We start from the raw sequence: 24,749 nt of genomic DNA, 5'->3' as shown, positions 1-24,749 counted from the left end.
CGTCGTCCATGGATGTCTCTACATCCATGATCCTCTTATCCAAGTTTGCGACAAAGTCTTTGGACGTACCTCGGTTCTTCTTGGCTCCTTGGCGAGTCTCTACCCGACCACGAGTCTCATCACCCATCACACCACTTGTTGCGCTCACATTCTTCTCGGTCTCGGTTGCCATCTCCTTGAATCGACCTTGCTCTGATACCAAATGTCACGGACTTATCTCGATAAGCTCACGTGCGGCACTTAGTCTCTACTAAGTCAGCCTTTCTCGGACCTTATAACGATTCAAGTAACCAAAAGAGAAAATATTATAGAAAAAGTGGAATTGAAGAAAATACTTATATTGCTTGAGAATGCTTTACAAGAGAGAATGTTTGAGATTTGAGGTGTGGTGTGCCAAATGAGACCACCCCTATTTATACTACTCATATCACAAAATGGATGGCTAGGATTAAATACAATGGATGGCTAAGATCTAAGAACTAGAAGCTTCATGTATCTAGATATTTCCATGGACATTCTATACCATTCCATGGAAGAACTCATGGGAAAGTTCTAGTGAACTTCCATGAGGTTCTTGGGCCTTCTTTGATTTTCACATATTGGGCCATAAACTTAGTGGGTTGGGCCATAAAATTGTTGGATTGTGACAAAACGCTTCCTTGCTAAAATCACAACCTACGGTCTCAAAATATTGCAATTTTGGGCACCCCTTTGCTAGCTCCACAAGTCCTTCATCTGATTCTCCCACATTAAGGCCAAGTGTAAGATGCCTCAAATTACAACCGTACTTCCCGATATACCCCAATCCCTCGTTACTCAACCCTACTCCACGCGTCTCAAAATATACATCCAACTTTTCAAGTTTATCGCAACCAATAAATAAAGAACGGAACCCAATGTCTAGTGGGAAATCATCCGTATATAGCAAAAGCATTTTAAATTCTTTAAGCTTTTTCATATGCTTTCCAATATTGCTCAAGACCTCATTCGTCATCTCAACGGTATCAGTATGTAAACATTCTAATTCAACACATTGTTCCGCAAGATAATTAACCCCAACATGTGACACCATGCCACCTGGTTTACCAACGTAAAGTTTGCGCAACTTCTTGCAATAAATACTTATGTCTCGCAATCCTTGATCCATGATTTGAGCAGTTGTATATAGTACTTTTAAGTTACAACAACTCTTAATCAACTCACGAAAGTCGTCACTTCCAATAAGAAATCCATCTTCACAATTCAATTCGGTTATCAAATGTGCAAACGGAACAACAATTTTTACATCACAACGAGGACTGATCCTCATCATCAAATGCTTCAAACTATCAGGAAGCTTGAAACTATAATTATATTCATCCTTATGATCATCACTAAATTCACCACCACCAAATTCTTCTAAATTAACCGCGTACCAAAAAAATTCCACAAGATGGATAAAATCACAGCAGTCTATCTTAACAGAAACCAACCGACTGCAATTTTTTGCAACATTAACAAGATCTTTTATATCAAAGTTTACACCTTGAAAATTTAACTTTTCAATTACCGTGTTACGTGAACCCAATTCACGTAACCAATTTTCACCATTCTCGTCGATTTTGTTATGAAACAAACACAAATCTCTCAAATTATTACAATATTTTCCTATATGAAATAACCCTAACGTGGAAAAACCAGCACACTGCGATAGCTCAATTACGCGAAGCTGTTTGCCACGTGTTTGAGCCAATAACTGAATATCAGAATCACTTAGAAACAAAGTTTGGAAACATACCGAATTTAAGAGATATAAAGATGAAGTGATTTGTTGAACCCATGGAGTGATGAACACGACATGATGATCATCCACCTCGGGTGTTCCATGCAGGGTTAGTGATCGAATTAGAGGAAAACGTTGACAAAAGCGTGATGGTGACGTGGCATAATGAGTATCGACGGTGACATGCTGGCGTGTCTTGCCCTCTATATCACAGGATTTTCGACAGATTAAAGATAAACTGTTGCGGTCGTTTATGAAGGGTATAACACAGTCGAAAACTACGTGGATATTACGATTATAAATCTCTTCCATGGCCATATCAATTAGGATGATGAAGCTGATGATTTTCTTTGACGAAGCAGATTCTTAACGATGGTTAGGGTTTTGTTATATGTTGTACTCCCTCCGTATCTGCTTATATTTATAGAGTTGTCAAAAGATTAATTCTAAATAAATAAATATACGGAATAAATAAATATTAGAAAAAATATCATGATTGGTTCCCAAAGTTTGTACTAAAAATCAAGATGAGACCTAAACTTTAAATTGATCATAGTTGGTCCCAAAATTTTAACATTGTACACGGTTGGTCCCACGATTTGACAAACGTTAATACCATCCAGTTAAATGAAATATGTGCCAAACATGTGATGTGCCTTTTCGTTTTTTTACATGTTGATTTTTGGTACAAACTTTGAGGACTAACCATGATTTTTTTTTATTTTTATTTTTGATAAAAACATCGTGATTCAATTTGCAACCCTACAAAGAGCTACAATTTCTAACAAAACCACAACTGCCATTAATTTAATCATGTATGTTCATCTTAATGTTTTCTTTTTCCCTAATGTCAGATAAATTCCATTGCCCCTAGTCATCTTTAATTATGATCCACTATCCTCAGCTTTAATAAATCAAATCATCAAAAGTTACTTTAGTATAATACACATACATACCACTTTTTTTTTTCTTTTTTTCTTTTTTTGGCAAATAAACAAAAACTTTATTAACAACTAGTCTCTAACTAGGAGACAAGGAAATCGAGAAACATAAGGAAACGCCACAACAAAAGGCTCGATGACACTAAACAACTAACCAAGACGCTAACTAAAATCGAGCTTAATCGTGGGCAATGGAATGGCAAAATGACCCGTACCCGATGGAAAAACCCGAAACCCGACAGTTTTGGGCCGGATTCGGGTCGGATTTCCAGGTCCACGGGCCGGGTATGGGAATAGTTTTTAAAATTTATCCGGGTTCGGGTATGGTTTTAGACACAAACCCGGTTACCCGGCCCGTATACCCGAAAAGGGACCGAATCCATATACCCGACCCGTTTAAATTTCAATATCTATTCCTTATAAGATATTATATATATATATATATATATATATATATATATATATATATATATATATATATATATATATATATATATATTATGACTTTGTTTATTTACGAGTTAGTAATAGTGGACAATCACTTCACTTTAATGGTATACAAATACAAATGGATCCAAGACAGTGCCTTCGAATATGTGATGGATCACTTGTTGTATTACTGTATCTTTTTTAGTTGCAAGTGATGATTAATTTGTTACTACATTTATTATTACGAATTTATAATGCTGGACTATGAGACTCATTGACTCAAAATATCCCCGCTTAAGGTTAATGTTTTGTTTAACCAACTCGAGTATATTATATATATTAGACTAAAACTTCAAATTTTCATATAATACCAAGAATCCCAAAGAGTTAGTGTAACTATATATGGGACCCGAATACCCGTGGGGAAACCCGAAACCCGATAGTTAGTAAGTAAATGGGGACCCGCCGGGTTTGGGACTGGGTTTTCTAATCGAGTTTGGGACTGGGATTACCTAGACCCGGCCCGATGTCATCGCTACGTGGGCAACACCAAAACAAAGAAAAGACAACCACCTAATCCTGACACAAACTAAACCAAACCAAGAACAAGCAATAATCAAATCAAGATCCGCCCTAATTTGCCTCGAACGTGAATGTAAACTCGATTCCAACCCCGTCCGAATTGGGACCTCCACTCCTAAATTCGTCAAAGAACCCAACATCCTCTAACACTTCACCCGCACCCACACCAATATGCGTTCCTTTTACACTCACGAAAGGATGATCACCTTTTTCCCTCCCGACATCCTCTTCGTCGCTAGAATCACGCAAACAAAAACGTCCACCCTTTAACCTCTTATCCTTAACTTTACCTTTCATATTTAACTTACTTTTCGAATCAAGCTTTTTCACCCCATTAATCCACAACTTGCTAGAGTGCACGTACCACCCCCCTACAGTGACCTTTGCACAATTTATTCGCACAAATACAAAATTTACGACCTTTACTATTCCCCGTAGCAACTTTAGCCAAGTTATCAAGAAGTTTAATATTAACCTTGTCACCCACCACCGGTTTCATAACCTCCACACGTCTTATTTTAGTTGATAAAAGACCCGCACTAAACTCATCAAGCTTTATATCAACCATCTCGAGCAAATACGAACAACTCTTAGCCACGACTTTATCACGAGACAAATTGTCCTTAACAACCCCCGACATCTTAACCACGCCACTTCCCGAACCCAATCCCTCCCTATTCTTCTCGTTTCCAATACCCGAATCCATACTCTTATTCCCAACGACAGCCTCCTCATTGCCATCGAAACAACCCGACGCAAACATACAAACCACTTACTGGCGATTGAGACAAACTAGAAATTAATCGATTAAGTAAATTAGATATGTGTACCGTAATAGCTTCCGATTATACCTCCACCACCATTTAATTGTTAACGAATCCTCTTAACAAGAAAATCAACATGTAAAAAGACGGAAAAGCCCATCACATGTTTGGCACGTATTTCCTTAAATGGATGATATTAACGTTTGTTAGATCGTGGGACCAACCGTGTACAATATTAAGAACTTGGGATCAATCATGATCGATCTAAATTTTATGTCCCATCATGATTGTTGGTACAAACTTTGAGGACCAACCGTGATATTTTTTCTAAAGATTATCTAGAATCTAGAATAAGTATAAGAAAATATGTAGAGTTTTAAAAAAGTTAACGAACGTACGTTACTCCGCATATTTAGAAACTAGTGTTGTAGCCCGCGCTTCGCGACGAATATTTGTAGGCGTTCGTGCTCTAAAAGCCTACACTTCGGTTGAAAATTTGGTTGTACCATTCTGCAGGAAGACAACAAAGTAAGGAGTCAGTTTATATGCATGAAAAGGTTGGTTGGTTTAGATAGTATGATTTCACAATTATTATATATTTAACAAATGAATCCAAAATACATTAATACAATTTCTCAAATTGTATAGGAAAATACCAAATAACAGTTAGGTTGTAGCATGTAAATGCTACGGTACTAAGTACTAACATCGTCAGTTTTACAATAACTGAAAGTCGTATTTTCAGTTAAAATAATGTGAAAATGTAAAAAAACCACAATAATTGGATCCTTAACCCAAACTAACATAATTGATCACATTAACAACTATATTTATAATCCAATTGATATGATATTTTTCAAGACCCAATTGACCCGAAAGCTTGACCCATTTGACCCAAGTTTGAGAGTTTGGGTCTCAATTGCCAGGTATAACATAAAGTAGAACATGATTAGGATAAACCAAATAACATTAGTTGTGGCATGCTGAATGCTACCAACATCAGTAATTTTGAAAATTTTGGAAGTCGTATCTTCATTCAAATAATGTCAATTTAAAAAACTGAAACATTGAGTTGTAGCTCGGCGGGTAGTGGCATGCCTCTCTTAGCGAGAGGTCAGGAGTTCGACTCCGCTGAGGTGCAACATTGCACTCAATGTTATCCCTTGACCTGAAGTATCCACCTAGGTCGCCTTTCGCTTCGTGCGGGGGCAGCAGGGGAGGGGGGTTTTACTTGGCCGTGCCCTTGGATCGGTTTCAAGGTTTCCTCCCGGGCAGCGATGGGGGCAGGGTTTATCGCTGCATCGGCATAATCGAAACGGGAGATGATCGCAACGGGTGGTTAAATCCCCCTCGGGTGATCCCAATCACTGTTAAAAAAAAAAAAAAAAAAAAATTAAAAAACTGAAATCACAACCTCCTGTAAGACATGTTCGTGTAACTCATGGGACCTATACGGCAAATCGAAAATCGCACGGAACTGAAAGGCACAAAATTAAGAAAATCATATCTATAGATTCACCAACTTTCAAAACTAAAATAAAATTCCTAAAATCAATAGGAGATTTGAAGTGAGATGCTTAAACAACCTTAAAAGAAAGAAAGCACATCAACGAAAACAATTGCTACCAATTAAGAAAAATAAAAAATAAAAAAATAGAAAATGTAAATACCTGCGAGTGCCAAAAACCTAATGCAATTTTTGAACGTGGTGACGGTACTGGCGAGCGATTGCACCGACAATCTGGCGATGGTGGATGGTGACGGAAGGTGAGCGCGTGGAGGTAGGGGTGCCGTACTTAAAGTCCAAATGAAGATGCAAACTGTTTTTAGGTTGAATGGATAATCGAAAGCATAGTACACCAGTCGGTTAAAATTTGTTTAATGGGTCGGGTCACAACCTAAACGGTTTCTACACCATTCACCTCCTTTTTATCCGATCAAATGAGATTTTAACGTACTTAAATTTAAAATTAAAATTACCTTCCTTACGATCCAATCAAATGAGATTTTAACGTACTTAAATTAAAGGTGCCGTTTGTTTGTCTCTTAATAGAATGATTTAACGTTGAATGCTTTACCATTCAGCAGCATTCAGTGCGTTTATTTCTAGCCTCCGACAGTGGTGATTCTCTGATCCGGGGTCCCAAAATATTGAATATGTCGGGTCAAATCGGGTCGAGTCGGGTCGCACCCAAAACAGAAACATAAAATTGAAAAAGACTCGCAAAATATAAGATGGTAGTGTTCCATGTTCGGACGCTCTCCCAGATAAGTCGGAAGTTCATTCAAATCAATTTTTGTATTAATTTCTAAAAGGCGTTTAATGTTCATCCTCTTCAAGTACTATTTCACGAACATATGGCTGTTTTTTGGTGTTTACCGAAAATCTACTAGACTCTGAATTTTTGAAGTATCTTAACATTTTGTTAATATCTGTCAAATTTAAAGCAAAAGTTAATTTTATCGATATACCAATACCAAAAATTACAGTACTAAAAGGCAATTTTATTGATACAACGATATAAAAAAAATAATCAATCATTTTAGTAAACTGATTATAAACATATATACATGATATATCAATAAAATTAAAATATATATATGATACATCAGTACCAAAAAACTATAATTATAAACCTACTCACTTAAATGAAAGATCAATCATTTATATATATATATATATATATATATATATATATATATATATATAAATATATATATAGTAGAGGGATCAAATGAGAACTTTTTTGTGTGAGAACCCTGAAAACTCTAAAATACACTGAAATTCGAGCAAAAAAATTGGCGGGCGAGCAAAAACAACGAATTCGAGCAAAAATTGTGAAATTCGAGCAAAAAAAAAGGCAGACGAGCAAAAAAACAACGAATTCGAGCAAAAATGGGGAAATTCGAGCAAAAAAAAAGGCGGGCGAGCAAAAAAAATTGTAGTCGAACAAAAATGTGTTCTACATTTTTGGTAGTCGAGCAAAAAAAATGTAGATTCGAGCAAAAAAGTTGGTAGTCGAGCAAAAATGTGTTCTACATTTTAAAAAAAAAAATTTTTTTTTTGCTCGACTATGAATTTTTGTTCGTCTGTGTTTTTTATTTTTGCTCGAATTCTCTTTTTTTTGCTCGAATTCCCCTTTTTTGCTCGAATTTCAGTGTATTTGGGAGTATTTTGGAGTTCTTAAAGTTCTCACACTAAAAAAGTTATCTCTGGATCCTCTCCATATATATATATATATATATATATATATATATATATATATATATATATATATATATATATATATATATATATATATATACTATTGATATGGCCGAAACGGACGGTTTTATTTGCGCGGTGTCGTCAGGCCGCGGCTCGCCAGGATCAGCCACTCGTGGGAGAGGGTACTGTTTTAAATTTATATTTAGCGGGGCCTAAATCTTACTACTCCTTATAAGTAAGGGAAGTATGACCTAGAGTCGTATTTTTGAGATATCAGTAACATCGAACCTATATTTTAGCCTAAGATAGTTAGGGAGTAGTGAATGTTTATTTTGTGATTTTCTAGTTTATAAGATAGATAAAGTAAATACGATAAAATTTGCAATTCAGATAAGGTTAAAGTAAGTGCATACTATGACTTCATCAGTTATTCTGCCGAGATTATGGAATGCTGGCTCATGAATAGGCAGAGGCTTTGTATTCATTACACTGGTCCTAAACGCCCCTGTCATAAGACATGTCACTGGGTACTGCGTTAGGCTTGAAGATTCTGAATAGACAGCAACGTCCCTTACCCCCGACGCCCGTGCAGTCTGACTACAGGCATACAAGTTCAGACGGCTCATCTAATTGAGCGACTCGGTTGGGTGACGTATTAACATTCCAAAATGGTCTAAACTTTCTTAAGCATAATAGAATACTTGGTTTACCATATCCGAGAGACGTGATGTGTTTCAATGCTTTCGTTAATGATTGGTAAAAGATAGTTAGACCTTAAAAAGAGTTCAACCATAAAGAACACCATGGTTAAGTCAAGTCTGACTTCCATGAACACGTTCTGTTATCCTAACGGTCCAATCCTTTATGTGTCTAAACAAACAGTTCCTTAATTAACTAAGAATTCCTCAAGCTGGGTGCAATGCTTGAGACCGCGTTATGGTGCAGTGTACTGGTCAACACTAACTGTGTTCTATGGCCTTACTTAGCAGAGGTACAGCTTACAACAACCGCTGTGCTTCAGCGTGTACGTACGAATTTTATATGCTGGGTGACTACACTAGCATGGTCTGGGACCGACAATGTACTAGGGGTCTAGTCAGATGTTTCACTACGAAAGAGTCCTCAGTCGGAATCCAAAGCTTGATAGACTTACTACAACCGGTGTGCCTCAGTCGATCTTACGTTGTATCTGATAGACTTCTCTTACCAAGGGATGACACAGATAGTGTACTCTGAATCAGGGCTCGCGACTTCCCAATAACAGAGCCTATAACTACGTTCTATTAGTTGAAAAAGCGATTGAGTTTAAAGCATAATCGGAAAGCATTTCAACAACATACACAAGCCATAATATTATTTCGGCATTATAACTGCTTACATCATAGCATACACTAAAGATAACTACTCGCTAATCATGGCAACAATATCATAAAACATTATATAAGATAAAGGATAGAAGTACCAGTTGATTAAACGAGTTCTGAATACAAAAGTGACAACTTCAAGACTCCAGACCGCTCCTAATACAATCTTCAGCGTTCTTCTCCGGGCACTAGGTTTCCTGCACGGAGTCGAAGGCCTTGAGAGTATGACTAATATTGTACAAGAGAGAGAAAGAAGTGAATTGAAGTGTGTTGGAATGAATGACAAAGACCCATTAAATAGACTTGAAATTTGCCCGCATACGCCTGACAGGGCGTATGGCAGGCCGTTTTTGGCAGGCCGTATGGCTGGCAGGCCGTGTGGTGGCACGTTTCTGGCAGGCCGTTTCCATACAGGCAGGCCGTATGGCTTGCTGGTCAGCCTGGATTCCCTGGATCTTAACTTGATTTCTTGTCTTTCACCGTTTTTGCTCTAGAATCTTCGTTTTAGCTCCGATACTCTAGATTCTTTTTGCACCGCCTTCGTAATTACTTGTTCTTCAATTCTAACCGACGAAGTGGGTATTTTGCTGACAAAGTTCGAATCTTTCTTGTTTTTGGGCCTTAATACCGGGGTGAAAACGTGACTTTTTAGCCGATATCAAATATCCCACACTTTGACTTTGCTTGTCCTCAAGCAAACTCTTATTCTTAAGAATCTTTTCGGCGTTTCTTTTCTAATAGCCTAAGCGTTTTGCTTTTATTATAAGAGCAAAAGATAAGGTGAGTTATCTATGTTAGGATTGAAATTATCTCCGCAAGCATGCGAGGAGGTTACATGACATAGGCTAGCTTTCACGGGTCACTCAAATCACTCAAGTGTTTAGGGTTCCCTATAGATCTAAGAAATGAGTACGCTCATAGCCAGTCATGCTGCACCCATCGTCATAGGCTTGATAAAGACTCAAATCCTTGCTGCTAACGTGAGAACGGTAGTAATCTCAGCTTTATAGGTCATTTGTCAATGATGGAGAAGGAATTTTGAAGTTATTTTTGAGGGGTGAGATAAAAGGGTAGTGTAGTCTTTATACAGACTTTTATTCGGATAGATAGGAGTGCTGAAGTATTTCGAGAAGCACTTTTGAACTTTTCTTCATTTGATAATCATTTTCGGTCGAGTTCTCTTCGGCATTTCTCTTTAGTTCTGCTTCTTTTCTCAGAACTCTGTAAATTTTTTTTTTTTTTTGAGACTTCATCTCGAGAAACTTTTAGCCGGTAAACTTTTTCAAGACCTTTGCCATGATACTTGAGAGGTTTATAACATCGGGTCTTCGGAAGAAATCTCTTTTTCTGATTTTTCGGATAAATAGTAAAGGTAATGTGGATGTGGTGGTGGAGTAGAAGTGGAGGTGCGGAAGGCTTATGTATGACAAATGGGTAGCTATTTTGATTACAACCGAATCACGCTTTGCTGCTTGGAGATATAGATCTAAAGCAAGTTCTGATTCTGAGCACAGACATCGGCACTCTCAACGAAAAATAGTGAAGCATTAAGGATGAATGCTGGTCTTTTTGGGGTACCTCACCATAATCAATTTAGGTCGATCATGCCTTAGTCATGCAATGCTCTATTAGAGATTTCAATCTAACAAGAATTTCACCTTACTTAAGCCTTATTTTTATTGACAAACGTTTTAGGTTTTCAAAAATACTTTTTCGAAAAGGGTTTCTTGTGAAGAATTTTGAAATTTAGCTTAAGGACTTGGAATCTTTGTAATGGTTCATTATGATACAGCATAAAAAGTACCAACATCCCACACTTAGACGAACATTGTCCTCAATGTTCCTAGTTTATCCCACACTTAGAAATTTTAGTTGAAGATTTGGGAGTATTTGTCTAGTGTTTTGTTTTGGGTGTTATCCCACACTTAGTGATAAGCTAGGATGTGGCATAGTTTGAATCTTGAGCTAGTAGCGAAAAGAAAGAAATACCCTTAGCAGATGCGGCTGGTTTCCTTGCTTCTTTATCGGCTCATTTGTCATCCTTTATTCTTCTACTCTACTTTATTGCACGGGTTGCCTCCCGAGAAGCGCTTTTGTTTAAGGTCGTTGGCTCGACCTTAGTGATGCTTCAAAAAGCAAACATTCCCCACTGGTGGTTGTGATCTTGGTCTTCTCGAGGGAATGTGAGTCTTGGCGGATAAATTCTGAGAAAGTGTCGGACCAATAGTGGTAGAAGATCCGGTACTTTCCGTGAAGATCTTCTGAACGATAAGTAGTGTGCAGTTTCGGCTCTTGATAAGTCTTGAAGTCCGATGAGAATTTGGTCCACAGCTCTGCTGGTTGACCCATGAATGTCAATCATAGAAGCAGTGCTGGTATTGATGATTTCTCTGATGGGGTGCTCATTTCGGAGATCTTCAAATAATGTCAGAAATTGTATCTTTAAAATCTCGAAGTCTTCGGAACGGTGGTCTCCACAGTAAGAGTCAGTAGCTTTGCACAGATTTACTAAGAGGCGAAGCTGAAAAGAAGAGAAGAGCAATCTCGATCCAAGCATTAATGTCACCGTCTTTGAGTATATCTCCCGACATCCAGCTTTAAATGTGAAACTAGGATCTATGGATTCTTGGAAGATACGTGTTATCTGCTTAGTAACGTAGGTGGCAATGTTGACTCGATCTGGTTCCAGATGAGAGAACGGATTGTTTCTCCTTGCTTCTTCTATAACACGTCTTGTAGCTCTTTGATAATCAGATCAGCGTGGTGATCAATTGTTACGTAAATCACTAGTCTGTCTGGTGTGCTTTCGAAATTATCTCTATCCAAAAGAGCGAAAAAACTGTGAATATCCTCGATCATTTGCAAATCAGAGTGATAAGTCGGGCGCCCGGTGGAATGATCCATATGCTTCCGGATGAGAGTCAGTAGTGCTCGTTGGTTTCGTGAGAACGGAAGTGCAGATCCGGCTAAGCCTTTATACACCCTAAAGTAAATGATCTTCTGATCTCGACAGAATCTTGTTTCGAGAATTGTGCGAACTACTGAATTGTGCTCTCGTTGCCTTTCTTCGTGATAGATATGATCGTGAAGAGAATTGATAAAGTCTTGAATGCGTTCTTCTAGGATTTCAACATCATCGTCTTCTCTTCTGAGATAGAGGTGGTGCTCTTCTCTGATAGCCATGATTCGTTCTGTTAAGCGTGGTAAAAAATCAATGGTTGACTTTCGGATGGCTTCGAGAATGTCTTCAAATTCATCAGTATCATTGATAAAGGTTATCATGTCTGCATGTGTGGATATAACCGGAATTCGACCTGAAGAAGAGTTCGGCTCCCTTTGATCTGGTTCGGTTGGAGAGTGTGAGTTAGTCAGAATGTCTTCATGTTGCTCTTCCTCGTCATCATCGGTATCTGGCGCGTCTGATGAACGGGTTTCTTCAGTATTCTGATTCTCCACTTTGATACTTACGGGATCAATTTCTATATCCTTCACCTCAGCCTTGTCGGTCTTCTTCTTGAAGCGAATAATTAAACTGTGATCTGTCGTCTCAAGCCTCATTATTTCTTCATGACGCTCAGTGGTTGGAACGGGTGTTGTCGTAGTTTCTTTTACATCTTCCATTTCCTCTCCCTCTTCAGATTCCTCTTCTTCCTCTACTTCTTCGATGGGACCCTCTTCTTCCATTTCTGGGTCATCTACAAACTCTGATTCGACACCCATCTCGATATCATTTACTGGTGGTGAAGACTCGTCATCGGAAGTGATCCGTCTGGTGGAAATAGCAAACATCTCTGCCTGTCCAGAAAGATCGGTTGGTCGGTCAATTTTGAAGGTAACGCTCTCCCCATGTGATCACAAGATCATGGTTTGATTGTACACATCAATGACAGTCCTAGCCGTATTCATGAAAGGTCTTCCTAACACTACTGGGGTGTGTAGGTCTTCCTTAATATCCATTACTACGAAATCCGTGGGATACAAGAATTTGTCAACTTTCACCAAGACGTTCTCAACTATGCCCTTAGGATATCGAATTGTATGATCGGCAAGTTGGATTGTCATTTTGGTTGGTGACAAGTCTCCTAACTCTAATCTCTTGTAGAGAGAGTGGGGGATTAGGTTGATACTTGCTCCTAAATCTGCTAGCGCATGAATGGTTCCAGATTGGTAGATTGAACACGGGAATACGAATCGGCCCGTATCTCCTAGATTTGGTGGTAGAGAGTTTCTGAGTAATGCAGAGCATTCTTCACTTAGTGAAATTTTGTTAGAGTATGGTATCCTCTCCTTTGTAGAAAGAAGCCTTCGGATGTATCTCCTCTGGTTGGGAACTTTGGACATGGTCCAGGAATCTTCCATCAAGTTTGAAAGAATCAAGCTTGGATGGTTCTTCTTGTAACCTTCCAGGATAGGGTATGCGAACTGGAGTTTCAGGGGTCAGCTTCTGAGTATATGTTGATTTGTTCTTGAGCCTAGCTGACCTTCTCCTTGGTTCTTCCTCTGAGATTACGGAATCCATTTGCTTTGCTTCTTCTATGTGGGGATTTTGGATAGTATTACTTGGCAATCTTCCCGGCGGTCGGGTTTCAAGGCGTTGTGATAACTGTCCGAGCTGCGTTTCCAAACTTTTGAGCAGAGCCAATTAATTTCTCATTAGTATCTTCGTCTGATCTTGTCTGGCTGCAATTCTCTGATTTAGCTGTTGTTGTCCTTGAATGAACTGAGTCAACTGATCATCAGCTCCGAGAGTAGGGTTAGCTGCTTTTGTAATCTGGGTGGTAGGGGAATTTTCCTCAATTGGGGGACCAGTGTGTGGAAGTGGTTGATCGTAGGTCAATTGAGATTGTTGGGCTAGATAAGGTGGATAGCGATAGCGAAAAGGTTGATTGCTTCGCTGAAATTGATTAACCCTTGGTGGTTGATTGAATCCGGGATTTGGTGGATGAGCTGGGTATTGAACGTAACAAACTGAACCGTCAGGATTTTCGTACTCAACTTGATATTCTTCAGTAGGTTGCGGGTTGGTACAATTAACACAAGCATGGGCTTGGTTAACCTGCTGCGGCTGCGTCTTCAATTCTCCGAGTTGTTTGGCAAGAGATTCCATCTTATCTGTGAGGGATTTGATGGCCTCCGTTTGATTGTTAAGTGCAGAGAGTGGGGCAGATGATGAAGTTGTTTCACCACTGTTCCAGTCATGATGATGCATTGTCATGTTCTCGAGCAATTCTCATGCTTCGTCTGCGGTTTGATTCATCAGATTCCCTTGAGCTGCTGCATCGATCGTCCTATGATTTACCATAAGACCATTGTAGAAGGTACAGATTTGGGCTGACCGTTCTAACTGGTGGTTAGGGCATTTCTTCAGTAGGGTTTTGAAACGCTCCCATGCAGTGTAAAGAGATTCATCATAACTTTGTTTGAAGTTAATGATGTCATTCTTTAGTTTGGTTTGTTTAGAAGGAGGGAAATATTTGGTTAGGAATTTAGTGGCCATCTCCGTCCATGACGTGATGGAATCTTTTTCCAGTCCATCAAACCAAGTTTAAGCATAATGAGTGAGAGAATAGGGGAACAAGTATAGCCGGACTATATCTTGTCCTATCCCTGACTGTTTGTAGGAGTTCGAAAGAGATATGAATTTATCAAGGTGAGAATTAGGATCGCCATTTGATAGTCCGTGAAACTGACAGCTATTTTGAATGAGCTGAATGATGTGATGTTCTAACTCGAACGAGTGTCCTTGAATCTCTGGAAATCTGATTGGTCCTCCTCGACCTTCAATCGAGGGTTTGGTATTTTCTGCCAAAGTAACGCGTAACCCCATTTGGTTTCTGATTCTTGCTTCTTTGCGCGCTTTAGAGATTATTGAGTCTGGATCAGGTACGAATAACAACGTCCCTGGTCTAGATCGGGTTTGTGTAACGACTCGGCTTTTTCGACTTGCTTTTGTGCTTTGTGCTTTCACGAAACTGCGTATATGTGCGTACTGAGCTAGTTTATGCTCTGGGATCTTATTTAATGATTAATTACTTTCACTAATATCTTACAACATGCTATTAAGTGTGTAATCACTTAACTTGATCCTCGAATGCTTTTACGACCGTTGGTGTCACTTGACGTTACGAATAAACTGCGTACTGCGTACACGTTTAACTTTTGTCGTAATCGAAATATTATGACTACGAAATATTAATTATTATTTTATAATAATAATTACTTGGGTTTTTGGATGCTTAATTACGCGTAGTAATTTACTTATGCTTACTAGTTAGTCTTGTTGGACTTTCTACCTTGTTGGACCTTAGCCCACTCTACACTAGTTAGTGGACTATTTAATTAGCCCAATTATTAATAGCTAGTGACCCATTAATAAGTAAGACAAATGCCCATTTATTAGAGGGAACATGCTAGCATTTATGTCAAGTATTATCCTTAATGTTGCATGAGATCCTAACATAAGCACCAACTTTAGACAACCATTAACCAAAAAGCAAAAGTGTGTCCCCCTTGTCACCTCCCAAACTTTACGGCCACATCACCCTCCCCATCACCTGACCACCTATAAATACAAGCCTTATTCCATCCATTTAACACTTGCTCTCATTTGCATTTCACACACACTTACTCTCTAATTCTTTCTCTAGTCTTTCTCTCTCTAAAAAGTGTAAGTATTTTGAATTTCTCTTCTTCTTCTTCTCCTTCTCATCATCACGAATTCATCATCATCATCATGGGTCTAGCTTTTTAGCTTTTGATCTTGATTACATCTTGTAGATTCAAACATGGATTTGAATCCTTCAAGAACATGGAAGATTCAAGCTTTCTAGCTTTGAATCTTCACCTACTTTGTAGATCTAAATCTTTTTTAGCTTTAATCTTGTTATTTGTTTATAAAGATTCAAACTTGTGTTTGTAATCTTCATGAATCTTAAAGATCCAAGCCTTATGCTTCAAGATCTTCAAGAACAACCAAGATGCAAGCTTTCTAGCTTGAATCTTCATATCTTTTGTTGGATCTAAGTTTTCTAAATTATGATCTCATTATTTTGTTATAAAGATCAAAACTTGTGTTTATGGTCTTCATGTAACTTAAAGATCTAAGCTTTATGCTTCAAGGTCTTCAAGAACACTAAAGGTTCAAGCTTTCTAGCTTTGTGACCTTATAACTTGTGTGAAAAGGATCCAAGCTCTTTAGCTTAGGGTTCCATCACTTCATTTGATTTATATTGTGTTAATACTTGCTTGATTGAAGTAAAGTTTGTAACTTTGTTTGTAAATAGGACTTGTATCTGCGTTAAGACTAAGTATATGATGTAACCTTGGTTCATCATCCATCTAAGACTCTTAAATGAGTTGTGTTCTTACTTGGTCTTAACATATTGTGTGTTGATGGTAGAATCTTGGTCAAGGTGATGCTAACCCATCAATGAGTTGTACACTTGAAGCTACAAGCATCAAGGATGAGAACCGTGATGAGCATCAAGCACCAAGAACCCCACCGGAGCATTTGTTTACTGTTTTTCGGGATCTGATCAGATTCCTGGACTTCTGGAAAATTGATTTTCAGTTATTTCTTTTCGAGTAGATGACTTTTTATTTAGGCCTCATCTTAATCCGATATACGGTTTAGGATTTATGGCCCTCCGAAAGTCACTACGCCCTTGTAACGTTGTGCTGAAATTTCTGACCTACTCGCACTTAAACCGTCGCCACGGTTAAACGAAGACGAGTTAGGTTATGAAAATTGGTCAGCGGTTAGAGGACTCACATACGGAGCCATAGCCACTGACTACGCGTCTTTTGAATTAGGTAGAGGTCGTAGAAGCTGATCCAAGTCAGCCTATTGTTTCGATCTCTATACTTGTTAAACTTACTTAGCCTTTACGATGATGAATGATGATGATGATGACACTTAAACTTAATTTATGCACTTTTAAACTCATTGGGACAACATACTGACCTAGTAACCTTTGACTTAGGTTGACGACCTTTCGGACCGACTTACTACTTGCATACTTTCCGTATCAACTTTTACTGCTTATACACTGTGAGTTATAGCTTCCCTTTTTACTTTACTATTTTTGGGACTGAGAATACATGCGCTTTTTATGTTTTACTTACTTGACACGAGTACTTAAACTTTACATATGTGTGGGTTATATAACGGCATAAACTTTCCCCTTAGCACGGTAACGTTTAACTATTGGTTTTTGAACCGGTAGACGCGAATCTTAGATATGGATCCATAGGGTTTGACATCCCCACTCGGGCTAGTCGCGCTAGCATTTAACGTGTGACGACCCGGGAATTTCCGACTAAATTTAAACTTAATCTTTATATGATTTCGATACGATAAGCAAAATATGTAATGTTGAGTCTAGAAAAATTTTGAAACGATGTTCATATATTCAATTGACCTTCGACTGCTCCCGATGTTTCACGAACCATTGTTGGTAAACGTGAGGATATATATAAATATGTGTATATATAAATATATGTATAATATATATAATAACATGAACATTAATAAACTATAATATACATTTATTGTTATAAATAAATATGTACAATAAAATACCTTGTAATAAAAACTATTATTTTATATGTATATTTCTTGTATATATATATATATTGTAATATTTAATTTAATTATTTAATATATATATATATATATATATATATATATATATATATATATATATATATATATATATATATATGTGCGTAGTAAATTTTGTTATTTAAAACTGTTTATATATATACATAGCGTACATTGAATATAATTAATTATGAGTTTAAATGGTAAATGTCTGTAGTTTTCGGTTGACGTTTAATTATTTTTAAAATAGGTCTAATATATATATATATGAAGTTTTAAAATAAAAGTTGTTCCAAAATTTGAATAAAAATATAATAGTTTTGATAAATATTTTTTTTACCGTTTCGAACTAAGTTTTTGTACTCCGTACATATAAATTGGAACAGAAAATAAATAATTTTCGAATCTTTTTGATCAGGTTTCAAACAGGTACTGAGTGAAATAATTAAATATGTTTAATCTAAAAATTTAGGATTTTTAGGAACACTTTTATACGTTGACTGTTTAGCAATGGACACGCCCCGTGTAAACTGTCGGTAGAAGAGGACAATAAGCAGGCTGCTTAACTATGTAAATGATTAATTCAATTGGATTACTATTCGGTTACTATTAAGTACTGTTTCCTTTTTATGATTCCTTCTTAAACTAAATCTCATATTCTATATATTCTATATATATGTATATAACATAACATATAGTTTACAGAGATATATAGATATATATAAGTAGATATATACTTGCACGATCAACCACCTATAGTTCTGTTTTTCTTTTGAGCTCCATCACCAACTTCATACAACCACCACCGCCACCAATACCTTCGGCAACCACTACCCTAATCACTTCCACCACCTCTTCTACGGCTTTATCATCACCACCTTAAAAACTATCACAAACACCCTACAACTAGATACCACCATCGATCAAAACATCACCACCATCCCGGGGTTTATATTTCATGTTTCTTTCTCTTCTTGTCGAGCTCCACTACCATCTAACATCATTCTTCACACTGCATCTTTCTGTTTATTTTTCATATTCGATAACGTCCATACACGATCACTGGTTTGGCCGGAGATAACCATCAAACCGTCACCACCATCATGAGAAACAATCATCACCTTCCTTACTTCCTTTCTGTTTTATGTTTTCAGCCGATAACAACAACTGCTACAACAGTTTCTATTGTTTTCCATCATCAAACACCTTCAGTTTTCATCATAACCACTTCAAACCGCCACCCAACACTGTTGCAATCCTCGACTCCTGTTGGAGCTACTGCAGATGTTTTCTGGGGTGTTTAAACCGTAGCAAATCAACCTATTTAATCGAACAACCTGCTGCATCTAATCTACCCTTTATTTCTGTTTTGAAAACGAAGATGAACCCACCACTATTCATCATCACCTTCACACCACTTCATTTTCGATCACTCTCTCTCATCCTCTTTCTCACTTATAATATTTGTTTCTGTTTTCGATTACGATCAAGCACATTAACCCACCTCCCATCACCTGCAATCTTCATCACCATTGCACCACCGGTCAACCACCATTATCAAACCCATAACGAGTTGTATCAGTTTCCTTTCGAACCATCAAGATCACCATTTACGGACCTACCGATGCATTTCTCTTTTCTTCCTTTTTGTTATATTTTTTTTTTCTAACCTCAAACCACACTATCAATAAAGTCGCTGCTACTAGTTCCTTATATATATTCGTAATTTTTTTACAATAAAGATAATGATATATAATTGGTAGTGGAGATTATTTTAATGGTGATGTACAAGATGGAAGGGTGAAAGTGATAGCCACTTTTTTTTTCCTACCGAACGTTCAAAAATGGGAACCAAATTAAAAACCCCAAAGTCATTTCATGGACCACACCTTGTTAGGCTTAATGATGTTAATACTTGGGCCGGAATTTAGCAAGATGGGCCGATAGTTTACTGATGGCTGCCCTCTCTGTTGGGCCGAAATATGGAATGTTATTGGGTTGGAACAGGACTAATAAACGGGATAAATATATTGGGTTTGCAAGCAACTTCAGAAGAGCAAGATTGGATGAGGGGTTAGAGTTGTTTGGGTGAGTGTGAGGTCTTGGGTTCGAGTCTCGTCTGAAGCATTCTTTTTAGATAAAGCTTTAAGGGTATACACAATTACTTTTTATTGTTATTATTATTATTATTATATTATTATTTGAATTAGAATTATGTGTATTATTAATTATTGTTATGAGTATGATTATTATTATGATTGTTAGAATTATAATTATTATTACTAATGGCATATTTATATTTATAAATATTAAAGACGTTATTAACATTAAAATAGGTATTATGAATATTAGTTTTTATTGTTATTACCGTTATTGTAAGTAGTAGTTACCAACTATTATTATCGTTATCATAACTCTAGAACAATTATAATAATAATAATAATAATAATAATAATAATAATAATAATAATAATAATAATAATAATAATAATAATAATAATAATAATAATAATAATTATTATTATTATTATTATTATTATTATTATTATTATTATTATTGTTATTAATAATATTATTATCATAATAAGTATTACTATTAAATAATATGATTATTAATATTATCTTTATTAATCTCAAAAACTATCTTTTTAAACAGATAAATATTTCGTACATAAAATATACTTATTACGTATACTATAATTATATTAAAATTTCACATAACGATATATATATCAAAATTACTAATATAAATATTTACAAATAACAAACTATCGATTTTTAAATATAACATTAAACACGTATGGATATATTAATATAACTATATAAATCATAACCATTTTGAATATAAACACAAATTAAATATATAATATATAAACTAAGATATAATAAATTGTTCGACCACGATTATACGTTTTAACATATATACATACCAATGTTATAGGTTCGTGAATCTGAGGCCAACCCTGCATTGTTCAATATCGTCATATGTATTTTTACTACAAAATACATTAGTGTGAGTTTCATTTGCTCCCTTTTTACTCATTACATTTTTGGGCTGAGAATACATGCAAATGCTTTATTAACTGTTTTACAATATTTATATGCGCGAGTTTCATTTGATCCCTTTTACTCTTTAAATTTTTGGGACTGAGAATACATGCGCTGTTTTTACAACTGCTTTATTAAATGCTTTTGAAATATATTTTGAACTGCGAATACATGAAATGCTTTTATAAATGTTTGACGAGATAGACACAAGCAAAACATTCCTCGAATGAATTATTATGCAGACAGAAGTTCTGCGGATTATTATTGAATTATGTGAACATGATAATTGCCACCATTGAATTATGTGGACATGATAATTGCCACCATTGAATTATGTGGACATGATAATTGCCACCAGTTGATGTGAATGTTATATATCGAGAGAATGATTTTTACACAGATTATGTGTATGTTATTTTTGTGCACAAGATATGTGTATGGTTACTATAATTTATGAAAATGGTTTCGTACATGAGAAATATGTACTGTATTTAAAAGATATAGCATGTACATTACAGGTGGGTATAGGATTCGGGCCCATTTGTACCATGCAGCATTTAAATTTTGTGGTCTATCAAAATGATGAATTTTATTGTTTTATGATAAACCTATGAACTCACCAACCTTTTGGTTGACACTTGAAAGCATGTTTATTCTCAGGTATGAAAGAAATCTTCCGCTGTGCATTTGCTCATTGTAAAGACATTATTTGGAGTCGATCATCGCAATGGAACCAGATGTTAGTGACTACGTCCGGACGGATTAGGACAGGGTATGACATGTGGTATCAGAGCGGTGGTCTTAGCGAACCAGGTCTTGCATTAGTGTGTCTAACTGATAGTTGTTTAGATACATCAGTGAGTCTGGATTTCGACCGTGTCTGCATGTCAAAAGTTCTGCTTATCATTTAGTGTCGAAAATTATTTGCTTATCATCTTAAAAGTCTAGACACGTCTTACTGCCTCTATTGCATAGACAGTGTATAGATAAATTCATATCTTAGCGTATCTGTTACTATAGAATTTGCCTGCCAGCTTCCGTAGATTCTTCCGTAACTTATGGGATTTTAGCATTATATATGCATATGTAAATTATGTATTGCAGGGTACTAATCTACATCCTATAATCTATTTCTTATCAAAAATCCTTCATCTAATCGTACGAGATGAATCCCTCAACCAGTTCAAATTCCTCGGATTCCGACAACTATTCCGATATGGAGTTTCACCTAAGCTCCGAAAGCAGCATCACCAGAATGAATCAACCAATTCATCTGATGGGTTTGTAGCCTACTTAATCATTGGAGACAAGAAGAAGGTGATCCCTTCCACCAACCGAATTCACCTCTTGGCGAAGAACCTGAAGCACTTACCAACGAACCAATCCGAAACACCATTTTCACCCTCATTTCCCGAATATCTTGCCACGATTATATTCTATCTAAAATTCTAAACCTTATTCATTCGCTCGTTCTTACCGACAATCATCCCGGAGTAATCGAAGAAGTCAACGAACTTCGTGCTCGAGTAATCAACTTGAAAAATATGGTGCAAAGCATACCAGCTTCAGCAACATTAACGGCACCAACAGTACCACCAACATCCATACCAGTACCATCAACAACACACGCTTCAACATCACAATCTGTACCTCGAGCATGATCATCATTCTACATGACGTTATACATCCTTTATATTCATTCGACATGACGATTATGTAATCTCTAATGTTTTAGAGATTATATATTCTTGTTCTAACGGTCAATCAAATGAGTTTAATATCACATTGACTCATTAAATCCATGATTACGTCTGAAGAAAATATATATGTATATATATATTGTTTCATAAAGATTGTAATTAAAAATTCTTTCGTACAAAGTGTTAATGGTGAAAATATTTTAACGGGTAGGTAATACTCGAGGAATGTTTAGATTTCACATTAATAAGTACACTGTACATTTTTTTCAAATCTAATTCAACAGTCATTTACTATCCTACTTACATCCACCGATATACAAATCCGTTCACCACAGAATAACCATATTCATCCAATTTCATATTTGGATTTTGATTTATCAGAATCCAACAAGTGGCATAATGAAGAAAACATTTGACAAAATAAAATTTGTTAGAAACAAACAAATTAACTATGAGAAATTTTGTTAAGAATCCACGCTAACTGTTCCTAGCTAATTGTTCCTAGCTAACTGATTACATTTTATTTATCGCAATTTAATTATCGCAATTTACATTCTCGCAATTTTATTTATCGTCATTTAATTTCTGTTATTTATTTATTTATTTATTTATTTATTTTTATTTTATTTTTTTTACGCACTTTAAATATCGGGACACGTATACAAGGTTTTGACATATCATATCGACGCATCTATATATATTATTTGGAATAACCATAGACACTCTATATGCAGTAATGCTGGAGTTAGCTATACAGGGTTGAGGTTGATTCTACAATAATATATATAGTTTGAGTTGTGATCGAGTCTGAGACATGTACACGGGTCACGATACATTTTAATTAATTCGAATATTATATATTAAACTATATATGAATGATTGGACTGTTAACTGTAGACTATCGACTGTAGACTGCCAATATTGGACAATTAAAATGAATTAAAATATTGATTATAACATATGAAACTAAACAATTCTTCAAGTTTGCCACTTGATTTCATCTTAAACCTCGTTTGTATTTTGAAGATTACAATCTGCGTTCAACCCTTTCATGATTCTTGAAAACACCTCAATCGAGAGGATGAATCAACCGAACTTCATCTACGAAAGAAAAGATTGATACATATAGTTATACACCTAAAAAACTCTCGGAACCTTAGTAAACGTTTAACACGTATCTGTGCTAGCTCCTTTGGCATTGTTATTACCAAAAATCACTTTGCAACCCCTTTCCAAATTAGCCAATTTTGTCACAGCTTCAGCAAGTCAACTTCGACTTTTCATTCGGATTAACTTTATTATAACCTTGATGTTTATGCGTGCTCTTTTATTGTTTTCGGAGAACCTTTTATGTCCCACCATAGTACCATCAGCGTTTAATCATCTAAAAACACAATTCTCCTGAAAACCCCTCGGATTGATAACTGATGATTCAGATATCGTAGCATTAAATGCAGAGAAAACAGAAAAATGGTAGATGGTCTAAAACGGCCAAAAGTTTGATAGTAAAGAATGAAATGTTGGGAACGCTCGATAGAAAATTTGGTACTGAAAAATGGATTGAGCTAACCATGAAGGAGACCAAGGACAAATACAAGGATCATACCCTATATTCAGAGAATCCAGGTAATTATGGATCCGCCGAAATCTTTAGAGAATATCTTGCTCCGAAGTCATGTTAAAATCTTGCGGGAAAATATTTCTTCATCAACTTTCGAACTTAGAAATTCCAAAATATCTTCGATATTTCTGAGGATATTTTCATAAATATTCTTGCCCGAAATTATATAACTCTTCGTGCTTTCTGTATTGCATTACATTGGAAACTTCTATAAAATCTAAATATAAATTATGAATGAATTCTAGAGAAGTGTTGGGAATTGAAGCATGAGTTAGTATAATATAATGGCGCTTGGCCAACGTGATTATATTACAGTAAGTCATGCTGAGTTTTTAATGGAACATGATGATTCACAGATCATAACGTCATCATGTGCCATGTTACATAACTCTTTCATTCTATTTAACCTCTAAGCATATCAAGAACATAATTACTTGATAGTTCTATTTTTTTCGGATATTCTGGTAATATAACAAATCAAATCGTGCTATTACGTTCCTTCCTGCTTAGAACATCATGATCAATCGAAACTTCATACCTACAAATTCTGGATCATTATTCGCTTGACTTGGAGTCGGGAAGAGAAAACAAAAACATGGAACTTCTAAATATAAGGGAAAATATAAAGCCCAACAACACCACAGGAATTACAAACCGTGTATATCAATGCGTATAGCAACATAAAGACACTGTAGAATTAAGAATAGTATCATCACAAGGTAATAGTA

At 36.2% G+C, this 24,749-nt stretch overlaps 1 protein-coding gene across 1 annotated transcript; it reads right to left on the bottom strand.

The window, feature by feature from the left end:
* Positions 1-592: 592 nt before the first annotated feature.
* Positions 593-6,095, bottom strand: LOC139848651 (coronatine-insensitive protein 1-like). The gene is made up of 3 exons (XM_071838367.1): positions 6,065-6,095; positions 4,877-4,988; positions 593-2,173 (listed from the first exon to the last, which is right to left on the bottom strand). The coding sequence occupies exon 3, from the start codon at positions 2,078-2,080 to the stop codon at positions 593-595; it is 1,488 nt and encodes a 495-aa protein (XP_071694468.1). The 5' UTR covers positions 2,081-2,173; positions 4,877-4,988; positions 6,065-6,095.
* Positions 6,096-24,749: the final 18,654 nt, after the last annotated feature.

This window comes from Rutidosis leptorrhynchoides, chromosome 5 (genome assembly GCF_046630445.1).
Source record: "Rutidosis leptorrhynchoides isolate AG116_Rl617_1_P2 chromosome 5, CSIRO_AGI_Rlap_v1, whole genome shotgun sequence".
Lineage (NCBI taxonomy): Eukaryota > Viridiplantae > Streptophyta > Magnoliopsida > Asterales > Asteraceae > Rutidosis > Rutidosis leptorrhynchoides.
Note: the sequence above shows the minus strand (reverse complement) of the source record. Positions and strands in the feature narration are given on the sequence as shown.

Coding starts and splice junctions, on each gene's coding strand:
- LOC139848651 (XM_071838367.1), bottom strand. CDS start 2,080: ATGGCCATGGAAGAGATTTATAATCGTAATATCCACGTAGTTTTCGAC.